Below are 24,140 nucleotides of genomic sequence, written 5' to 3'. Positions count from 1 at the left end.
CAAACACTAGACCAAGAATTCTTACAAGTATAATAAACAGTTGGGGGGAACCAAAGCCATGGTGAATGAAACTCAAATGTCTTCCACTCGTTTCTTTTAACTGCTTTATAGCAATGATTCTTAAACTTATTTGCATATCAGAATCCCCTTGAAGCCATGTAAAAACACCCACTGTAGTACTCTACACTCGGAGTACTGATTTGGTACTTACTGATTCAGTATGTCTGTGTGGGTCCTGGTGTTGGTGATGCTGCTGGTCCTGAGACCATACTTAGAGAAGCACTGCTTTATAATGTTTATCCTAATAATTGTAGAATGAATTTTTCCATTCAGTTGCATCAGTTAATAGAAGGTTGCCTAGAGCACAGTGTGTCCTGTGTAATACACTAAGAGGAGAGATGGATCACTACTTACCAGCTGTCTGACCTTAAAGTTATTATTTAACTAATCTGATCCATAAAATGAGGAGTTGTCCTTTGAGGATAAAATTAGGTAATGTGTAGAAAATGTTTTAAACTCTACATTGCTGTTCAAATATAAAATAATATTGCATATTTTAAAATTTCAGCTTGTTTTAAAATACTGTGGCTAGAGGGTATTGTGCTAAGCGAAATAAGTCAATCAGAGAAAGACAATTATCGTATGATCTCACTGATATGTAGAATTTAAGAAACAAGGCAGAGGATCACAGGGGAAGAAAGGAAAAAATGAAACAAGATGAAACCAGAGAGGGAGACAAACCGTAAGAGACTCTTAATCACAGGAAACAAACTGAGGGTTGCTGGAGGAGAGATGGGTGGAGGGATGGGGTAACTGGGTGATGGACACTGGGGAGGGTATACCGGGTATTATATAAGACTGATGAATCACAGACCTGTACCCTGAACAACAAACAAAAAATACTGTGGCTTATCGTATTGTTACATTAAGTATTTTGAGAAACACTTATTTTCTACCTCCACTTATTGCCCCTTGTCCTTTTAATCTTGATTACTTTTTAGTGACGATGTCTTTCAGTTTAAGTAATCTCAAATGGCTTGGAAAGGTAACATTAAAATGAATACACAGTCTTGTGGGACTCTAAAAATATAAGCATTTTGTGGGACCAGAATGATAACCATGCAAGCTATGTTGTTGATAGTAGTCAGTGGGAAAAATTGTAATTATTCTGTGACCTTTAAAGATTTTATCAAAACATTTTAAAACTTTTTTACTGTGGGTTATAAATGTATAGGGAGAGGAAAAAGTAAAACTCATATTTAGTACAAGGTAATTTAAAACATTAGAAATATTGAGTTAAATTGTTTTATTTCTTTGTAAATAAAACTTATCTAGATCAGTTTGAACAGTACTTTGTATAACTTACAGTATGGATGGAGATAGAAAAAAATATAGTACTATCGGAATTAGAGAAACATTACATTCAGTATAGCTTGTGTTGGGTATTTTTTTTAGACTATTTAAATATGGACATTTAGGAATGCCTGGGTAGCTCAGTCGGTTGAGTGTCCAACTCTTGATTTCAGCTCAGGTCATGATCTCGGGGTCGTGGGATTGAGCGCACATCAGACAGTACTCAGTCTGCTTGAGATTCTCTCCCTCTACCCCCGCCAAAATAAATAAATAAATAGGTAGATAAATATGGATAGTTAAAAATAATGGAATCATAGAATAAAATGGTTCATAAGAGTTTGGTAAGATCCTTTGAACCCTAATGTTTTAGAGCAAAGGTCAGCAAACCTTTTCTATAAAGGGCTTTTCAGGCCAAGAAAAAAAATCAAGGATATTATATAAGTACTTACATACCAAGAGAAAACCAATTTACACAGATTTTTTATTGATGGATTCAAAATAATCATAATTGAGTATAAATTTTGTAATCCTGGTCTAAGAATTCTCTTAGATGGAGTAACATTTCTTCCCTGGGTTTGAAGGTTAGTGTACCCTATCATCAAATAGATTGCAGATATTCAGCTGTAAAAACTATTCTTAGGGCGCCTGGGTGGCTCAGTTGGTTAAGCGACTACCTTCGGCTCAGGTCATGATGCCAGGGTCCTGGGATCGAGTCCCACATCGGGCTCCCGGCTCAGCGGGGAGCCTGCTTCTCCCTCTGACCCTCTCCTCTCTCATGCTGTTTCTCTCTCGCTCGCTCTCTAATAAATAAATAAATAAAATCTTTAAAAAAAAAAACTATTCTTAAACTCAGAAAAACAGTGGTAGGTGGCTTTGGCATGTGAGCAATAGTTGTTGACTGATGTTTTAGAATATAAGAGACTTTTGCAGTCATCTAGTAGTGAAGTGAGGGTTGTTTCCCAAGGTCACATGGTTATTTAGTAATAGGTGGTGTCAAATCATAGTGGTCTTTAAAATGTACTACTTCTGATGTTCTTAACCAGAATACCCTGTTTCCTACTGATTTTATACATGGAAATTCACCTTTTACAAAAACTGCCACCTTACCCCTTCCCCTGAATTTTAGCAGTACCTCAGCTTCTTCAATAATAATGATATTTTAAAATGAAAAATAGGGTTTTAAAAATTTTAATGAAGATTTGGAGGCAGTTAATATATTTTCCCTTCATCTGTACTGTGTTTCTTAAGGTGGTTTAAATTATTTTTAATTACATGTATTGGTGAACTGTACAGTTTTCAGTATCAGACATTGTGAACTTTTATTAAGTAGTATTTTAAGTACATACAGATACTATTTTCATATTGTCCCCCTTCCACTTCTACCAGTGGTTAAATGTAAAGAGCTTTAGCCCACATAGGACTAGACTGAAACACCAAACATCAAATGCTTGGCACAAAGTTGGTAATGAATAAATTGTGTGTGTATGACAAAGTGATTTGACAAAACCACTTTATAAAGGGCTTAATATAGTCTCTGGATGACTTGATAATTATTAAATTATTATTTAATAATAAGAAACCAGGATCTGGAATTAGATTATTTAGTTGTGAAACCTGATTAGCCATACACCCAAGCCATGCAGCCCTTGAGCAAATTATTTAACCTCTTTGTGCCTCACTTTCCTAATCTTTAAAATGAAGATGCTGGTACAAACTTCTGTGGGTTACTGTGAGGCTTAATTATGTTAGTACATGTAAAATGTAATAGTGCTTGGCACATAGTTCGTTCTCAACAACTATTGGTTACAATAATAGTAATTATAAATGTTACGTTTGAATGTTTTTCTTTCCACATTTCTAACAGGTTTAATCAGTTAACCAGACACCCCCTCTTCCCCCAGCCTATCAATTAAATTTAAGGGTCTTTTATTACAGGTAGGATTTACCCATTTACCTCATTTCATAAGTTAGAAAAAGGGAAAATTTCCCATTGAACTGGGCATGTGTATTTTACAGTGCTTTATGTAGTCATATGTAGAAAAATTTGTTAAATATCAACACATGTACGTGGTCAAAAGGTTATGGTCCTGGTCTGATAATCTTGAGATAATCACAAGAGTGATGTGTTGAGTTTTTTTACCCCTCACTGAACATGTGCCATGTGCCCTAGATTTTATAACATAATATTCCATTCTTAATATTAATGCTTCTGGTTAGTGTAGTTACTTGACCAAAAAAAAATCTACTTTGAGAAAATAAATTTTTTTTTTTAAGATTTTATTTATTTATTTGACAGAGACATAGCAAGAGAGGGAACACAAGCAGGGGGAGTGGGAGAGGGAGAAGCAGGCTTCCCGCCAAGCAGTGAGCCCGACGTGGGGCTGAGCCAAAGGCAGGCGCTTAATGACTGAGCCACCCAGGTGCCCCGAGAAAAGAAAATTTTCTTTAGAAATTAGTAATGCGCGGTTGTACTTATCCTTATGGTTATTAATATATTCTTTGTATAGTTTCATTAAACTATATTGTGTAAATTAATACATTTAACAGCAAGAGAATTTTAGTACTGAATTTTCTTTTGAATTTGCATTCTTCCCAACTTCTTGTAGAAGTTACGAATTAGTTTACAAAGCCTATAATCAAATTACTTAATGATCTTTCTGTTGTCATGTTTTCTAACATATGCCTCTTTTCCCCCCCCCAGAGGAAATAAAAGCGGAAACTGAAAAACAGAGGTTTGTGGGGTTTCTTTTCTTTAGTAAAAATAATTTGCAAACACATCAGTCTTGGCTAAAATAGTAATACATTCATCTATATGTCACAAATTTTCTGTATGTGATCTTTATAATAAAATAAAAAATGGCTTTTAAGCAATAGAAGCAAAAAGATCTCGTAAATAAGTATATAAGGGTATTCCTGAAATACCATATGATATGCTTTAAAGTCTTTGCTTAAAAACTTTGATTCATATTTAGAAAGATAACTATTTAATTATTTTGTAATTTAGATTACTTTTTAAGTAATTAAATAACTACTGTATTTGATTTTCTTGCATTTAGTTAAGCTCTGGCCACTAGCTTTTGACCTGTTGCAAATCATAATTTCTCTGGGGTTTGGGTTCCCTCATGAAATAAGGGAATATGAAAGTTGGTTTAGCAAAATTCCCTTTAGAACTGAAATTTTGTGTTTTTATGTTTATCATCAGTACGAGAAATGTGATTTTCTAATCAGACTCTTTTTTTTTTTCCCTTTAGTCCTCCTCATGGAGAAGCGAAAGGTGGATCAAGCACCCTTCCACCAGTTAAATCAAAGACAAATTTTATTGAAGCAGACAAGTATTTCTTACCCTTTGAATTGGCATGCCAGTCCAAATGTCCCCGTATAGTTAGTACATCTCTTGATTGTTTACAGGTATGTGTAAAATGGCGTATCTAAAAAGTATTTAATTTGAATGTATTTCTAAACATTATTCACAATTGGTGATTCAAGACATTTTCCATGAAAGCCTTGAATATTCTTATTGTGATAAGAAACCAAATGGTTGCTTATATTTAAGAGAGACAAAATAATGGCTCCACAAAGATGTTCCTAGTTTAAGGGTAGCAAAAATTATTAGTTAGCTTAGTGAGACACATTATCTTTACTAAGTGTTGATTTGGTCTCATTTTCCATCAGTTAGGTGCAAGAACCATAAGACTTTTAACCTGCTGCTGACTTTACATGTATCATGATTTGCAATGATTTTACTAAATGCCTGCTGTTTTATTTAAAGCAGTAGGTTAATATTGGCAGTTCAATGTTTCTATTCACTGCTGGACTTTAGCTCTGATTTTCATTTATGTCAGAAAAATTCCTGAAATTTTTCATCCTGTTTTATTTACATGCACACACACACACAGGATTCTCTTACGACTTAAGATACTTGTAAAACTTCCAGATAGAAGGGTCTTTCTCTTTTCAGGTGTTTTCACTGCTTGGTAAATTATATCTGTTGAACTAATAATTCAGTGGCTAGGAAAAGACCATATTCATATGATTTTTTCAGAAGATTAAGTTCATTTGATTTGTGACCTTGTTTTCCCTGAAAAATTAAAATTAATGATACCTAAGGCTTTCAGCGCTATAATGGATGATGAATGAACAAATCTATGATTTATTATAGCCAGTGCATGGAAATTGGGTTTTCTGCATTTTCACAGATCTGATGTGGAAAGAGATTTTGAGTCATTTAAATGTGTTGATACAGCTTTCACAAAAGCAATATCAATAATGGTTAGATAGAAAGCAGTAAGCTATTCTGATTCATCAGAGATAAGGTCTGAGGCCTGGCTTTCTCAAAATATTGCCTGATGGTTTTATTGTGGTTATTGTTTTTGTGGTTATTATGAATGTAAATAATTTTACATGTTTATAGCTAATAAAGTTTTCTTCAGGAAAAGTTGGTATAGCCATGGCTTTGATTTTACTTTAATGTTTTTATGTAAAAAGTTTAATATATACTGAATTACATATTATAATTTTAATGTATATTTAATTAGCATATATATCAGCTTAATGGGGATCTTTGTTTTCTTTTTCCATTTCAGAAACTTATTGCTTATGGGCACTTGACTGGCAATGCTCCAGATAGTACAACACCAGGCAAAAAATTAATTGATAGAATTATTGAAACAATTTGTGGCTGCTTCCAAGGTCCTCAAACAGATGAAGGAGTTCAGTTGCAAATAATAAAGGTAATTGATTATGTAGTGAATTTGTCATTCATAATCTCTGTTTTTAAAAATCAGAAGCCATTTATCTTGGAAATATTTGGAAAGGTCATTTTATGTGCTTTCCAGCTGTAATAGAGGTCATTTAGTTGCTTTTTAGACACCATCTGAGGGGGTTTTGTTGAATGTCAAGAGTTCACTAGAAGATTATATTTCTAAGTCTGTTATTTTGAAGGTCCCAATTTAGGCTTGGACCCCCAGAGTTTTTCAGTTTCTGGAATGTTTACTGTACATATTCCATCTTTTGAGCTTTAGGGTCCATGCGATGGTCCTGTGATCCCTCTAGTTTCTTCGCTACTTCTGGACCCCTTATAGTCTGCCCTCTAGACCCATGCTTCACCATGTGAACTATTTGTGTACCAGCTTTCCTGATTCCCTTGTACCTATTCATCTGCTGAACCTGCTTAGCCAAACATTGTGCCGTAATATACCTGGATGATTAAACTCCTTTAAAGAAAAGTCACTCAATTGTTTTTTCAGTCTCTAATAAATTTTGAATTCTTAATATGACAACTAATGGTAGTGGTGATACATTTATACATCAGTAGAATTTTCTTTTTTTTTTTAAAGATTTTATTTATTTATTTGAGAGAGAGAATGAGAGAGAGCACATGAGAGGGGGCAGGGTCAGAGGGAGAAGCAAGACTCCCTGCCGAGCAGGGAGCCTGATGCGGGACTCGATCCAGGGACTCCAGGATCATGACCTGAGCCGAAGGCTGTCGCTTAACCAACTGAGCCACCCAGGCGCCCTACATCAGTAGAATTTTCTTATACTTTTAGTACTTTTGAAATAATTTACATGTATAAAGTGTTTTTCATGTGTGAATATAGCCCCTTCTGAGTCTTTCAGTTTCATAGCTATTTTCACTTCACAAGTCATATCTTTATTCTAAAAAGGCTGCCCAGTCAGTTGGCCTGTCATTTGCAATTTGATATCAGTCATGGTTTATTTAGCATATATCAATGCTGACTCTGCATAGCAGTGTACAACATAAAAGGACAAAGGAGTCCTTGCTCTTGAGAAATTGCAAGTACCCTAATGTATGAACATTCATGTAAATTAAAGTTGTTGACTTCATTGGAGGATTCACTTACGATTATTTTAAATGCTTTATTCTAATTTAATCTGATATTTTAATGCTTAATTCTATTTGTAAACCTCTTCAACAATAGCAGTACATTATTGAGTCTGGTCTGTAAGAAAGATTTCAGAAAAATTTGGGAGTGAGTACGACATTGTGTATCCTCCAAAGTTGACAGTCTCATTCGACAGATCTATCATATGAAGCATATCTGTGTTCTGTTGTGACAGAGTTAATGCTGTGCATTTTAAGAAACTAATATTTTTATTAAAATGAAACTTGGGTTGAAACAATATGATTGAATAGTTTCTAGTCATCTGGGTTTGGATTATTTGGAAGCTACTGCCAGTTGATGATATATATTCAAGGCTGATAGAAATTCTCTTGGTATATACTGAAAATTCTGTTAGTGTATACCTGAAAGTGGTAATGGTGTGTAAAAGCTGTAATTATAATATACAAATACTCATATTTTTGTGCTGAAACTCTGGATATAGAAAATTGCTTCAACTGTGTCTTTCTTTTTAAAGGCTTTACTTACTGCAGTAACATCTCAACACATAGAAATTCATGAAGGAACTGTACTGCAAGCTGTGAGAACATGTTACAATATCTATCTAGCAAGCAAAAATCTCATCAATCAGACAACAGCCAAAGCTACTCTTACTCAGATGCTAAATGTTATCTTTGCACGCATGGAAAACCAAGCAGTAAGTATTAAAGAGAGAGATTTAAAGAATACCACAGGCATCAAATATAGAAAAGAACTTATAGAGAAATTACAGTGAAATCTGTGCTTGTAGGAAGAATGTTGTCATTTACAGTTCTACTTACTGGAGATCTGTGGTATTATTTTGCTTTGTTTTGAGGTTTACTGACTTGTTTGACTTTGGAAAAAATATATTTTTAGTGGTTCACAAGTAGAATTTAAAAGATATTTACTGTCATCATCCTCATGGAAGTGTTTATAAATTGATAATATTTTTATTGTACTCAAGCTTAGTAGATGATTTTAATGTAGGTATAAAACTACGTAATTTGGTCTATTCTGCTACAAAATTATTTAATCATTGAGTCCTTTAAAAATAAAATATGTATCTATATTGTGGAAATACATTTTAGGGGGGGTAAGAGATCAGCCAGAGAATCATTTGTACATATTTTTAAATTGTTCAGGTCTTCATAATTACAAATTGACTTTTAACTTTTTTTTGAGCCCATTTTAAACTTCTAATATTACAGAGAGATCTCCTTTACCCCTCTTTCCCTAATGCCAGCATCTTATATAACCATATTACAATAACCAGAAACAGGAATTGACATTTGTATATTACTGTTAAATAAACTACAGAGCCTACTTGAAGTTTACCAATTTTCCTACACATGTCCTTCTTTGTTTCAAGATCCAATCCAGGATCTGACTTTGTACTTAATATGAATTTAGTAGAGGATAGGGATGATGCTAAATACCCTGAAGCACACAGGACAGCTGACAGTCCCTCTCCACAACAAAGAATAATCCTGATCTAAAATGTCAGTAGCACTGATGTTGAGAAACCCTAGTCTAGGAAGTACGGAGGTCTATAGAAAATGTTTAAAGGTTTATTTTCATGCAATAACATTTATAAAAGGATATTTCTAGAGTTTCTTTAACTCTGGAATAAATAGAACTAGAATTCAACACCATGCTTTTCTGTAATTTCAAAGCATGTGCTTGCTCCTCTAAACCATAGGGCAGATCTGTTGAAGTTTAGGCTGAGGGTGGGAATGCACTGCAAGTCATAGGTTCTTCACTGCTAATTTGGAAATTGACTTTCTCATGAATGGGCTAAAGTATTGGTCTGAAAATTCTCTTCTGATTCCATCTGTGCATGTAGTCATGCCCATCAGTTTCCTTATCTGTAAAATACGAGATTTAGACCATGCGTATTATAAGGTTCCCTACATTTTGAGCATTAAAATATTTTAATTTATATTTATTTTATAAATTCATATAATTAGTTCTGGTATTTCCACATAAACTGGACTATTACTAAGGAATATGAAATGTTCATTTTTGGCACAGTGAAGTATTTACCTTTATGGAAATTAATTCTGTGAGAGTCATTCTTATTAGGCCATGAGGACCAGAAGAGATGTGTCTAAAAGCAGTAAAATGCTGAAAAATGAAATCCTGTGATTCTGATCATCACTGTTTTAGCATCTTACAAGTAAGCCAGTTTTATAGGTGGTATTGTATGTATAATAATGACTGGTCTCCTAAAATAAAACTCAACATTTGTTGATACCATTTTTCATCCTTATTAAGATGACTGATTGAGCAGAGACATTTAAGAACTCATTGCTATTTTATTTATTAAATGCAATTTTATTATTTTTTTGATTAAAAAGACATTTGACAACATGACATAAGAACATGTTATACTGAAAATCCCTCCTACTCTTGTTTCTAATTTGGTCATTTCCTAACCTCCACTCTCTAGAGGTAACTATTATTATTAACTACTTTCTTGTGTATCTACATTTTGTTTATGTATGTATGGGTAAAAATGAGCATGTGTTTTATTTCCGCATCCACTTTTTCCCCTCCCTTAGTGAAACTTCTATTTGATTTTTGGAAAATCCACTATTGGCAATAATCCAGTTATTATTCTGAGGCTATTAGAATTTAGTTTTTAAATTTTGTTTTGTTTAGGTTATACATTTACATGATTCAAACACCAAAAATAGTGAAGAGAAGATATATGCTGAAAGACTTCCATCTCTGTTCTTACGTACATCCTTCTAAGAAGTAACCACTGTTACTTGTTTTTGTGTGTTTTTAGTATATTATATGTGCTTTGCTTTTGATGAATAAAGTGTCACCTTATATATAAAGGATTTATAGTTCAGTGTAACATTATCCCTCCAAATTTTAAACAACTCATTTTACTAATATTGGAAATTACTTTATTTCTTTCCAGTTGCAGGAAGCCAAACAAATGGAAAAAGAAAGGCATCGGCAGCATCATCATCTGTTGCAGTCTCCAGTAAGCCATCATGAGCCTGAATCACCTCAACTTAGATATTTGCCACCTCAAACTGTTGATCACATGTCCCAAGAACATGAAGGGGACCTTGATTCCCATACAAATGATGTGGATAAAAGCCTTCAGGATGACACAGAACCTGAAAATGGATCTGATATTTCCAGTGCAGAAAATGAACAGACTGAAGCTGATCAGGCAACTGCAGCTGAAAGTAATCTTTTTGGGAAGGGGCTGTGGGGCATGTGTGTGTGTTAAGGGAAGAGTGTAGGCATGCGTATTTGGGAAAGAAATGTGGAAAGGGTAATATGACTTAATCTATATCAGACACATGGTAATGTGGATTTTTCCATCCTACATGGTGAAGTTATTGACTTCAACATAAAAGACACCTATTAACAATACTATGCATTTGTTAGCATCTCATGAGTAGTATGATTTACAGACTTGTTTTGGAGGAGATATATGTTACTAAACGGGGTCATAAATGTCTGTTAGTGTGTTTTATAAGAACTTGAGTTTTCTTCTTAAAATTAGTTTCACAGCAAACAAAAGACCTAAGGTTTTCTGGAATATGAAAGTTTTAGGGCATCAAAATGTTACTGGTTTGGAAAAATATTATGGTCTATAAAGTACTGAAATTAAATATAAAAAGAAATCTTTTGAGTAACCAACCACCTGACATACAAAAATATTTTTATTTTTATATCCTGATGTGTAGTAATCACTAAAATTGAGATGTTCTCTGATAGTATTTTTCTAAGTAAATTTATTTATAAGAAAAGAGTGGGGCGCCTGGGTGGCTCAGTCGATCAAACATCTGATTCTTGGTTTTGGCTCTCTAGTTGTGATCTCAGGTTCATGAGATCAAGCCCCGAGTCAAGTTGGGTTCCGGGCTCCTCGCGCAGCATGGAGTCTGCTTGAGACTTTCCCCCTCTGTCTCCCTCCCCCTCTGCTCCTCTTCCCACTCTTGTGTGCTCATGCTCTCTCTCTCTCAAATAAATAAATAAAATCTTCTTTGAAAAAGGGTTACAATATAACAAAAATTAAATTACATTTATTTATTTTACGAATTTATTTTTCTAAAAATAATCACATGAAGTCATTTTTTTCCCCCAAAACATTATTTTGAGCTTTAGCTATTCTAGGGAATTTGGTTGTTCCCTTTGTTCCTTCTTAGGTTGGTGTCAAAAAATGACGGAAATTCTCTTGCCTATTCACTGTATTTGTGTGGAAGTAGGATGGTTAGGGCTTAGTAACAGATTATCCAAATTCTAGATTTTTCTTTGAGAAAAGACTTCTGTAATATATTTTCAGCTCTTGAGTTTTTTTTTAACCACATCTTTTTTTTTATGACAATAGTGGCATGATTGGATGCCTTTTCACTATTTTTCATAGTGCTTTACTATTTATTTTAAAAGGGATAATTTTGATAAATTCAACCATTCACAGTACTCAAGCTAATAAGAAATCTGTACTGCTTATATGATTTACATTTTTCTAGTCTTTCCTTGCCAGAATTTCACCTACTTTTACTGTGAGTTTATAAAAGGGCTGATTGAAAGGGCTAATCCCTAATAAAGCTGAGACCTTGTTTATTCCTTCATTTTTTCATGGATTTGGTAAACATTTATTTAGCATACTGTGTCCTGGGTACTCTGTGGGACTTGGAGTTAAAAAACTGTTGGAGATAAAAACACTGTTCTTAGGGTACTCATGGTCTGCCTGGATGGTCAGGTGTATAAATGATGTATAATGGATAAATATTCTGAAAGTGGCATGCACAAGATAATTCTGCTGAGGAGGGTTAGGCAATACCTTTGTAGAGAAAGCAATGATGATTTAGTTGAATGTTGTTGGATAGGAGTTGGAATTGGCTAGCTAGGAAATTTTCTGACAGAAGAAACATGGGCTGAGACCCAAGGAATGGAAGCATCTACTGTGTATGAGTCACCTTATAGGATACAGAATTATAAATAAAACATAATTCACTGTGGCATAGTAATGATTATTTTGGCCCTATAGGTGTTTTCTCCCAACAGCTGATAAAAATGAGAATTCTACTTGAGAAGCATTGGTTAAGAGTGCTCTGGAGTTAGATTATCTGCTTTGAATCACATCTTTATCACTAATTAGTTATATGACTTTGGACATAATGGTTAACTTCTAATGATTTCCTATGTGTAATAAATATTACTGTAATCTATTTCTGTTAATTTGTGTGAGAATTGACTCTTGATTCAGTAGTTATTTTATACACATATTAGTGACTGTGTGTATTTAGTTTTGTTGAAACTAACTTTCAGACTCTAGATATCTAATTTTAGCCAACTAGAGCACAGAAATACAAAGCTTAGGGGCACCTGGCTGGCTCAGTCAGTGGAGTGTGTGACTCTTGATATTGGGGTTGTGAGTTCAAGCCCCCACGTTGGGTGTAGAGATTACTTAAAAAATAAAACCTTAAAAAAATACAAAGCTTAAGGCTGGTGGAAAAATTATCTTGTCCAAGTATTTACATATTTTTACTCCACTAAAAATTTAAGTGTTATTATATTTGAATTTTTTATAAAGTAAGTTTACTGATTTGGTATGCTCATTTATCAAATTTCCTCTTGTGGCATTCAGTATTTTATAGAATGTAGCAAACATAGATTAGTAGCAGTGAACAATAGGGAGGACAGGCTTTTGGAAGCCAGAATCATAAGTAGTGGTCCTTTAGTGTAGTGTGAGCGGGGATGGGCTTGTTAGCACTATCAACTAATATGCTGTCTGATGCCATTTGAGTAGGGTCCTGGATCCCAAAGCATCCCAAAGTGCTAATTCAGCCTTCCTGAGATATTTGCAGCATTTCAAAAAATCTGATGGAAATCCTATTTTTATCTGCAAGCTAACTCTGGAATGTCAAGTTTTATCAGTTTCTCTTAGGTTATTCAGAAGTACTGATGGGCTTTCAATCTGTTTTTGATTGTTAGATTGGGGGATGAATTCTTTTTTACTTATTAAATTTAGTTTTACATTGGATATGTAGATTCTCTGGGGGGAAGAAATAGTAAAGAAGGGATGGAAAGCATTGGTGGACTCCCAGATAGCCCTATGTCTCTTCTTCAAGGACTTCAAAAATATTAAGGCACAACAATGAGCTTGTATTTATTGATGAACTGAATTAATCAATGTAGGCTCTAATTACATTTAATATATACTTAGAAGAGTGTCAGATGTGTTAGATATGTTTCATTCAAAATACTGTAACATCAAAAACTAATGATGTAATGTATGGTGATTAACATAACATAATAAAATTAAAAAAAAAAAAACCCCAAAATACTTTAAAATGTTTGGCTCCTAAAGGAATAATCTAGAAAATTTACTTACGTTGAATCATCATTTGATAGTTTGTCAGGTAAATCATTTTTTAAATTGACTTGAATTTATAAAATACTTTAAATATGGTTTAGTTATGAATTTTGAAGGTTTAACTTGGAGTCTCTTCTAGTTTCATGTATCTATTATATTTTCTTTTATTCTTAGTTTTTAAGGAAGGTTTTTAAATTTTAAATGTTTAGTAAGGTTTCCAAAAAATTAAAATAATGCTTTCTTGGATTTTTCTTTCTTAAAGCGTTATCTAAAAATGACATATTATATGATGGAGAAAACCATGACTGTGAGGAAAAGCCACAAGACATTGTACAGAGCATTGTAGAAGAAATGGTGAACATCGTTGTTGGAGGTAGTGTATTTCACTCAAAATTAGTTTTTTCTGTCTTTGATATTTCATCCCACTATGGAGGTTATTTATATAATGTGTGGAGCAAAAATACAAGCTTTCTCAGCTTAGAGTGTGTGTATAGAAAAAAATATTTAAACATCTTTAATTATAGAAGACTTACTCCCTTTTTTCTCCAGGTTCAGTTATAATCTTTTATAAAAACCCATTATTCCCCTACCGCATTAAAAAAAAGTTGATGCCATTTCATGTTTTTGTTTTTGTGTTTGGTGGCAGAGATATATTCTTTATCCTCCTAAATGTTGTAAACTTTAGAAAATAATTGAAATTGATTTGGTTTTGAGTATGCATATCATTTTTTGGAAAAATCATGCTTTCTTATGCCTTTATTATCACAACCAGTATATAGTTGATATAGGGCCAGTTCCTATCTTATGGATTGTATTATAAAGATGTCTTAAAGTTTGTTAGGAATTTAACTCACATTTTCATAAATAATATTATTTATAGAGAGGATTAGATTTGAGACCAATCCACTGAAGCTTATTTAATTCATGGTATCTTGCGCAGGACTAAGATAGTACCTTGTTACATATACTTCTAGATGTATGATTAAATGTACAGTATGGCTTTTGAATGAGAATAATACTGTTCCAGCAATACCTAACTCCCACTTATAACATCATTTCTAAGAATATATTTTCTCCTTTAATGCAACACTAGAACCAGGCATTCATCTGATTGCCTTCTCGTTTTTTCATCTTTTCATTCAGCAAATACTAAGGAAGTGCGTACAGTTGTGTGGCACTGTAGGAGGATACAAAAGTTAATCCAAGATAGACCATGCTCTGGAAGAAGGGGGTTCTGGAAAGTATGTATGTAAGACTAATACAAGGTATAAAGTGATAAGTGCCATTACGAGGAAACAGCTAACATCCTGTTAAAATTGAGGAAAAAAGTGATTATTTCCAGCTAAAATGATCCAGAAGGGCTTCATGTAGGAGATGACACTTGAACTTAGACTATATGGATTCACACAGGTATGGGGAGTGGTGTTTGATGTATTGGAAGCTCTGTTGGCTCAAGTCTAGAGGAGAGGACTTCAGCCAAACCACGACCTGTCAATTCCCAGGTGGGTAGTTTGGCTGAAGTATAAAGTATGTGATGTCATATAATAGACACTAAGGTTAAAGAAATCTTGAACAAACTTACTAATTAAAGGTTTAAGATTTTAGACTTGATTCCATCATAAAATGAGTTACCATTAAGGATCTTTAAGAGATGGAATGATTAGAATTATGTTTTAAGAAACTAAGTGGGGAAGTAGAAAGTACAGTAGGAGACCAGTGCAGTAATGGAATCCTCAATAGGACAGAAACAGTGGAAATGGAGAGGGAAACGTGAATGAGAAGTGAGATAATGAATGTTAAATCAAGAAGACTTTGCAACTGATTAAATACATAGGTGAGAAAGAGAAATTATAAGGTTTGTCGGAGATCCCCAAGAATACCCCAGGGTTTTGTGATTCACTAGAAGGACTGACAGGATTCATCATATAGTTAACGCTCACCACTAAAATTTTTACCATGTAAAGGTACAGTACAAAATCATCAAAGAGAAAAGGCATATGAAGCAACATCTAGAGGAAATCAGGTGCACACTTCAGGAATCCTGTCCTAGTGAAGTCACACAGGAGGTTCTTAATTCCTCCACATCAGATTGTGAGTGTTGGCTACCAGGGCAGCTCATTAGACTCAGTGCCCAAAGTTATGTCTGCTCCCTTTACTTACATGTAACCTAATTTCAGATTTCCAGAAGGAAAGCTGGTTTTCAGCATAAACCACATTATTTGTGCAAATGGTTTAGGCACAGTGAGCCACTCTTACTAGTTCTGGGAATAGTGGGAACCCTCCCAAAATGTAAGTTCCTCGGTGCCAGCCAAAGGCCAGCCTTGAAAGCAGGCCTTTCTAAGGACAGGCAGTCTCAGGCCTTGCTGTGTTAACTCCTCTCTGCATGGGTGGTCTGCCAGTTTCTCAGCCTAAATGGATAGGTGGATGCTTTAGAACTGGTAGAATTAAATCATGTTGGAGGAGAAGTTGGCTTGGGGAAAAAAGTACTAATTTTTATTTTGACATACTAAATGTGACCTTTTAGTGTACCATCCATGTGGGAATTTTATGAACTACATAATAGAAATATAGAAATCTGCCCTAAGATATCAAGGCAGGTGCTATAGATGGGAGTCATTCTGTTAAAATTAATAGTTGAAGCCATAAAATCATTGAATAAGAAAGTATAGAGACTAAAGAAGAGGCCATGATCTTGGGGAGTATGAATTTAAAAATAAACCAAAAAAGCCCTGTAAACTTACAATCAGGGAAGAAAGAGCATTATGTGTTCATGCATTTTTTAAAAGTTTAATAATATATACGAAGGGATGGCAAATTATATTCCATGAACCACATTTGGCCCGTTGTCTATTTTTGTAAATAATGTTTTCTCGGAACACATACTCGTTTGTTTATGTTTTGCCTATAGTGGCTGTCTTTGCACTACAAAAGTAGAGTTGAGTAGTTGGAACAGACCATATGGCCTGCAAAGCCTAAAATGTTTACTAACCGGCCCTTTGCAAAAAAAAACTTTACCAGTCTCGAATACATATCAATTCAGAGTGTGAAGTGAAATTTCTCTCATTTTTCTGCAACTTTTTACTCAGAGCATTTTCATACCTAGAGAAAAGTCCAAAGAAAGTCCAAAGAACAGTACGGTGAACACCTGTATGCCCTTTCTCTAGATTCACTAGTTGTTAAGAATTTTGGTACATATGTTTTATGTATCTTTAAATGGATGTACACACACACATACATGTATGTAAATATGTGAGTTTTGCTCATCTTTGCTGAGCCTTTTAAAAATTGGTTATATATATCTTGATACTTTACTCCTAAATACTTCAGCATATATCTTCTAAGAATAAGGGCATTCTCATACATAACCATCATTCATTTTCACACCTAAGAAAATTAACACTATTTCAAGAATATCTAATCTAATACTACATTTTAAAATGCTCCCAAATTTCCAAAATGTCTCTCTTATATCCTTTTTTTTTTTTTTTTTTTTCCTTTTCTTTTTTAAGTATGGGATCTGAGTACACTTGCTGCATTTGATTCTGTCTCTTTGGTCTTGTTAGTTTAGAACAAGTTCTCTTGCCTCTTCCCCCAGCTTTCATAACATTTACCTTTTTTTGAAGAGTATGATATTGTCCTGTAAAATGTTATACATTTTGAGTTGATATGACAGTTTCCTGATTTAGATTAAATGTATTTGGCAAGAATACTGCATAGGTAATGTTGGTGCTTCTTAATTACATCATGTTATGTTAACTGGTGCATAACAACAAGTTACCCCTGTTAGTGATAATGTTTGATCACTTGGTTAAGAGGATGACCACCAGGTATCTTCATTGTAAGGGAGCATTTTTCCCTTTATAACTATAGTTGACCCTTCAACGAATGACATGGATTGGAACTACATGGATCCACTACATGTGGATTTTTTCCCCCCATAAATACAGTCCTGTGAAGGTATTTTCTCTTTTTAAATAATTTTTCTTAGGATTTTTTTCTTTAGTTTACTTGACTGTAAAAATACAGTATTTAATACATGTAACGTACAAAATATGTGTTAAACAACTGTTTATGTAAGGCTTCTGGGCAGCAGTAGTCAAGTTTTGGGAGAGTCAGAAGTTAGACGGCTTTTCAACTACATGAGGGGTCAGCACCCCTAAGCCCCGTGTTGTTCAAGGGTCAACTGAAATATGGAATAAGTAATCTGAAAGTGATACTTCGAGATCATAGAAGGATCCATCCACTTAGTGGTTTTAGCATCCATTGATGATCCTTGACTTAGATACTGCATTGGTTACAAAATAGTGATTTCATAATTCTAACATTAATTGACACTTTTCTATGAAGAAGAGCTCTTCCTCTTTAAAAAAAAATAATACTGTGAGCTCATGGGTTCTTTTGTTATTCATTGTATTATAATCATTTACTATTTTTCTTTTTTTTCTTTTTTTTTTCCCTTTGTTCCCGATCTAGCCAGTAGGAATCCAGCTCCTGTGTCTTTCTGATGTGATTCCATTATCTTTGAGCATTTCTTTGTTTTTTGAACAGCAAGATGTTTTAAGTTAAATGTTCAACTATCGCTTGCCCCAGCCCTGGAATCTGTTATTCTTTAAGGAGTTTTTGTTCTTTTTAGTGGGCAATTGTATCTAGAAACTAGGTGTACTCATGTCATGGTGTCATTACTTCTTAGCCTTTCCAGTGTACTGAGACAGGGAGATCTACAGTCACAAGTTCATATTGATAGTTCCAGGTCACATCCAGTGCCACTAGGTTTCTCTTCATCTTCTTACATTTCATATTTGTATCTCCCTTTTCCCACAGTAAAAACCCAAATTCTCAGCAACAACTTAACTAATTTAAAGTTCAAAATGTTTTTATGTGTGTGTATTTAGAATATATCCTACTAAGGATGAATAACAGCTACACTATTTACAACTATTTTATTGATTTAATTTTATTTATTTGAAGATCACTTGCATGAATCAACGTCAAAATTATATAAAACATATACTCAGAATTCTTCCATGCAGTCCTTCCTTTGCTGACCTACCTGACATAGGTAGCCACCTTCATTAGCTTTTAGTTTTTCCTGTGTGTATTTCCTCCAGACAAGCAGGTACTTAACATTATTTCTCTTTCTTTTTGGCAAAACACTGTGTATCTTCTCTTTTTTTTTTTTTGGTCTCCCTTTTTTTCACCTAATATATACTATAAATATTCTTATTTCCGTTGATAGAAATTTTCCTTATTTTTTCTCTTGGCTCTCTGCATAATACTCTATTATGTGGCTATATCATAGTTGACTCAACCAGTCCCTTACTGACAGGAAATTTAGTTGTTTCCAGTGCTTTGCTATTACAGGTAATGCTGCAGTGAATAGCCTTGTACATCTGTATTGTTTCATATTTGTGGGGATTTATCTTGAGGAAAGATTCATAGAAGTGAGATTACTGGGTCAAGTGGTAAATGAATATGAAGATTAATTAGCTATTGCTGAATTTCCCTTCATAGGTATTGTACCATTATGCACTCTTTTTTTTGGGGGGGGGGGTACAGTTTTGCACTCTTACCAGCAATGTGTAAGAGTGCCTTTTTCTCCATAACTGCCAGTGGAATTTAAAGTTTTGAATTTTTGCCAACCTGTTAGGTGAGAAATGTATCTTAGTTTATTTTTTTTTAATTCTAGTATATTTAATGTTTAGTGTTGTATTAGTTTCAGGTGTACAATATGGTGATTCAACAATTCCATACATTACTCAGGGCTCATGATAAGTGTATTCTTAATCCCCTTTACCTAATTTCACCCATCCCCCTTCCTCTCTGGTAACTACCAGTTCTCTTTATTTAAATAGAGTCTGTTTTTTTGTCTGTCTCTTTTTTTCTTTGTTCATTTGTTTTGTTTCTTAAGTTCCACATATGAGTGAAATCAAATGGTATTTGTCTTTCTCTCTGACTTACTTCACTTAGCATAATACCATCTAGATCCATCCCTGTTTTTGCAAATGGCACGACTTTATTCTTTTTTATGGCTAAGTAATATTCCATTGTGTATGTATACCTCATCTTCTTTATCCACTTCTTAGCTTGGTTTTAATTTGCCTTTCTCTATGAGTGAAATTAAATATCTTCTCAAACATAGGGGCCATTGTATTTCTTTTTTTAGTGAATCATCTATTCATGTCTTTTGTTCATTCTATCAGGTTTTAATCTTTGTTATTCTTGCTTTTTCCCTTAGGTTTTTTTTTTTTGTATAGCATTTTTTTTTTTTAAAGATTTTATTTATTTATTTGAGAGAGAATGAGAGAGAGCACATGAGAGGGGGGGAGGGTCAGAGGGAGAAGCAGACTCCCCGCCGAGCAGGGAGCCCGATGCGGGACTCGATCCAGGGACTCCAGGATCATGACCTGAGCCAAAGGCAATCGCTTAACCAACTGAGCCACCCAGGCGCCCTTGTATAGCATTCTTATTTAATTTGATGCTTATCAGTTTTGATGTATATGTAATTCATGACAAATACTGGCCTTTAGAATTTTTGGTTATTGATACCCTCATATTTTCATTTTTTTTCCTTCTCCATTTTAACCTTTCTGTTGCACCATTTACATTTTCTTAAGCTTCAAAACCCAAAGTACTTACTTTTATTAAGCCATTTCATGAGCATTTTCTTTCAAGATCTTTAATTTCTCCCATTATTCTTCTTGGCGATCACTGACTGGTTCTTCCACCTTTTGTTTTTGGGGGTTTGTTTGTTTGTTTACAAAATTACTGTGAGGTCTTCCTGTAAGGCCAACACTTCCTGCTGCTCAGAAAGAAACTTCTTCTGCAAGGCTGCTGCTCGATGTGTAGAACAGGCAAGTAAGAGGCAGCAAATACTTCAAACCACATGTGCCCCAGATCCTCTTTGTTCATGTCACTTCAGTGTTTCTTAATAACCAGCTCTACTCTGTATTTCTTGAACTGTGAATCTTTCTGACTTAGGACTTAGTTTGAATTCTGAAAACATGCTCAGTGCCTTCTTCCCACAGCAAAAACCTCAACCTGCTCTATATTAACTTTTTTAAAAATAAATTCTAATTGAGTATCTATTTACTCCTGTAACCTACCTAGGCTCTCTCTGACTGCTGTGTATCAGCCAAATCAGAGAACCTGTGCTAGTAAATTCAACTCAATAACATAGATTCAATATCTACTATTTAAAAATATTTAATGCCAGACTGCATATTAGAGCTTCAACGACAATAAGACATCTTCCTGACTTTCAAGGGTCTAAAATCTAGTGAGGGGAAAAGTCACATTAATAGATAATGTCAATATTGTAAGCCCTGGAATAGAGGTGTGTTCAGGGTTCTCCTGGAATCCAGTAAGAAATTATTGGACCAATCTTGAAAGTGAAGGATATCTTTCTGAGAAAAATTCTTTCTTGGAAAAGTAAGCAAAGTAGGAAGATATGTCTAATAGCAGAAGCCCAGAGATAATGAAGAATGGATATGAGAAAAACTGTAAGTTTTACATTTTGTTTAATAAAAACTGTTGTATTATTTTTAATACTTGTTTCAAAATACTTTTTATCCTTCTGAATTTTAATCAAACTAAGATAGTGGATAAAATTACTGTATCAGCCGTTCCTGTTTAACAAAACACCCCAAAACTTGGGGTCTTAAAACAATGAACATTTATCAAATTCATAGTTCTGTTGGTTAGCTGTGTGGGTCTTCTGATCTGATCTGGGCCTGCTAGGCTGGGGCTTGATGGCCTAGGATGGCCTCACCCACATATCTCCTGGTTGACAGAGTGATTAGTTTGGTTACTGGAGGGATCAAATAGGGCTTCTTGTCTGAGCTTTCCTTAATCTCTGATTTCCAGGCTTCTTTTTACAGTGGTTTTAAAGTTCCAAAGAGCTGCAAGCCAGAGTAAAGCCCAAGTTACAAGCACTTTTCAAATCTTTGCCTGAGTCACATTTTTTTTTTTTAAATGAACCATTAGGCAAAGCAAGTCATATTGCCAATTCCAGAGACAATTTATGGAGACAGAAACTCCACCTTTTTAAGGGAATAGTTGCAGTTCACTTAGCAAAAAGATCATTTATACAAGGATAGGAAAAATCTCTGGCCATCTTTACAATCTACCAGGACCCATGTAGGCTTTATAAAGTTTTATGATTTTCTTCTTTTTTCATCCTTTATTGTATTACTTTCACCTTGAAAAGCATGTGCCAGTTTGCCTTGGAGCTGGTTATTAGTTATAAATTACAACAAGAAGGGACATTCTTTTTGTTTGCTTTTATTACTACTAATTGAATACATTAACCTCCTCTCAGATTCCCTTTGTTCTTTCTACTTAGCCTTTTTTTAAAAACATTTTCTTATTTAAATTCAATTAATTAACATATATTACTGGTTTCAGAGGTACAGGCCTGTGATTCATCAGTCTTATATAATACCCAGTGCTCATTACATCATGTGCCCTCCTTAATGTCCATCACCCAGTTAACCCCATCCCTCTACCCCTCGCCCCTCCAGCAACCTTCAGTTTGTTTCCTGTGATTAAGAGTCTCTTATGGTTTGTCTCCCTCTCTGGTTTTGTCTTGTTCTATTTTTTTCTCTCTTCCCCTATGATCCTCTGTTTTGTTCTTAAATTCCACATATCAGTGAGATCATATGATAATTGTCTTTCTCTGATTGACTTATTTTGCTTAGCATAATACCCTCTAATTCCATCCATGTCTTGCAAATGGCAAGATTTCATTTTTTTGATGGCTCAGTAATATTCCATTGTGTGTGTATGTGTGTGTACACACACACCACATCTTTATCCATGCATCTGTCGATGGACATCTGGGCTCTTTCCATAGTTTGGCTATTGTGGACATTGCTGCTATAAACATTGGGGTGCAGGTCCCCTTTGGATCACTATATTTGTATCTTTGGGGTAAATACCTAGTAGTGCAATTGCTGGGTCATAGGGTGGCTCTATTTTCAACTTTTTGAGGAACCTCCATACTGTTTTCCAGAGTGGCTGCACCAGCTTGCATTCCTACCAACAGTGTAGGAGGGTCCCCCTTTCTCCGCATCCTCGCCAACATCTGTTGTCTCCTGACTTGTTCATTTTAGCTATTCTGACTGGTGGAAGGTGGTATCTCATTGAGGTTTTGATTTGGATTTCCCTAATGCTGAGCGATGTTGAGCATTTTTTCATGTGTCTGTTGGCCATTTGTATGTCTTCTTTGGAGAAATGTCTGTTCATGTCTTCTGCCCATTTCTTGATTGGATTCTTTGTTCTTTGGGTGTTGAGTTTGGTAAGTGCTTTATAGATCTTGGATACTAGCCCTTTATCTAATACGTGATTTTTTTCCCTTAGTTTTTAAAAGTCCTTTTTATATTAGGGTTCTGTGATATATTTTACAAATATTTTCTCTCAGTTTATTATTCGCCCAAGTCTTTTAATTTTGATATGGTGTATTTTTGCTCTGCAAAATTTTTTTTAAAAAATACTGTTCATGAATGCCTGTATACATAAATCTAAATGGGAACATACTACACTTACTGTTTTATAATCTGCTCTTTCACATTCTGTAGTTCCCATTTTATGTCAGTTTCTAATTCATTACATAGATGGTCCATAATTTATTTAAATAATCTCCTATTAATGGTAACATTTAGATTATTTCCAAGTTTTTGCTTTTTTATAAACTCTGCTCTGAGGATCATTCTTGTTATAGGTATCTTTTAACACTTTAGGATAAATTTATAAAAAAGGAATACTTTAAAAAAATACTTTGATCAAGGCATATGGGCATTTAAATTTACATAATCTGCTTTGTTTAATATCACTTTACTAGATGGATTGTATCTTACTGTTGTAATTTGTGTTTCTTTGACCACTTGCAGGGAGCATTCATTATTTTTGTAGGTAAATATTGGCAGTTTCTTGGTCCAGCTGAGTATCTATAGGCTATTTATACTTTCTGAATTGCCTATTCATGACTTTTGCCTGTTTTTCCTTTTTTGGGTTTTTTTGTTCTTATTTCATGGTTTATTCACATCAAGAAATTAGCCCTTATTCAGTGTATTGTAAATATTTTTTTCTAGTCAGTCTTTTGTTTAGCCTTTGCATATGTTATTGTTCTGAGCAGATATTTGACCACACATAGAAAATGTAATAAATATTGTCCTTTTTTTCGTGAATTCTGTTTTTGCCTTGCTTAGGATGGATTTTACCACCCTAAAATTACAGAAATATTCTGCCATACATTTTTCTAATACTTTTGTTTTTATTTTTTGAATTTAGATCTTTAATTCATCTGAAATGGTTATATAGAATCCGTCCTTTCCCAGTTAATTTGAAATGCCAGTTTTATCCTACGTGATTCTGTTTGAGTTTTCTGTACAGTAACATTGAGCTATTTATTGTATCCAGTGTTGAATTGTTTAAAATATTTTAATTTTGTAGTACACTTTGATCTTTGTAGTGCAAGTCCCCCCACCCCTGCCAATTCTTTTAAACATCTATTACATGTATTCTACATGACTTTAGAACCAGTTTATTAAGTTAAAAAAAAA

At 34.2% G+C, this 24,140-nt stretch overlaps 1 protein-coding gene across 2 annotated transcripts in view; it reads left to right on the top strand.

Annotated features, from left to right (window-relative positions):
* Positions 1-24,140, top strand: part of ARFGEF1 (ADP ribosylation factor guanine nucleotide exchange factor 1) — a 144,148-nt gene that overhangs the window by 45,705 nt on the left and 74,303 nt on the right. The window contains exons 2-7 of one of the 2 annotated variants that reach the window (XM_021688624.1): positions 4,055-4,085; positions 4,605-4,761; positions 5,937-6,083; positions 7,732-7,911; positions 10,165-10,441; positions 13,844-13,954. In XM_021688624.1, the coding sequence (XP_021544299.1) occupies positions 4,055-4,085; positions 4,605-4,761; positions 5,937-6,083; positions 7,732-7,911; positions 10,165-10,441; positions 13,844-13,954 (903 nt within the window). Of the gene's footprint in view, positions 1-4,054; positions 4,086-4,604; positions 4,762-5,936; positions 6,084-7,731; positions 7,912-9,317; positions 9,412-10,164; positions 10,442-13,843; positions 13,955-24,140 lie in introns of those variants that run through there. The other variant, XM_044914638.1, reaches the window with a different exon arrangement.

This window comes from Neomonachus schauinslandi, chromosome 4, assembly GCF_002201575.2.
Source record: "Neomonachus schauinslandi chromosome 4, ASM220157v2, whole genome shotgun sequence".
NCBI classification, from domain to species: Eukaryota; Metazoa; Chordata; class Mammalia; order Carnivora; family Phocidae; genus Neomonachus; species Neomonachus schauinslandi.
The sequence above is the reverse complement of the archived record's forward strand: the minus strand, read 5'-3'. Positions and strand labels throughout refer to the sequence as shown.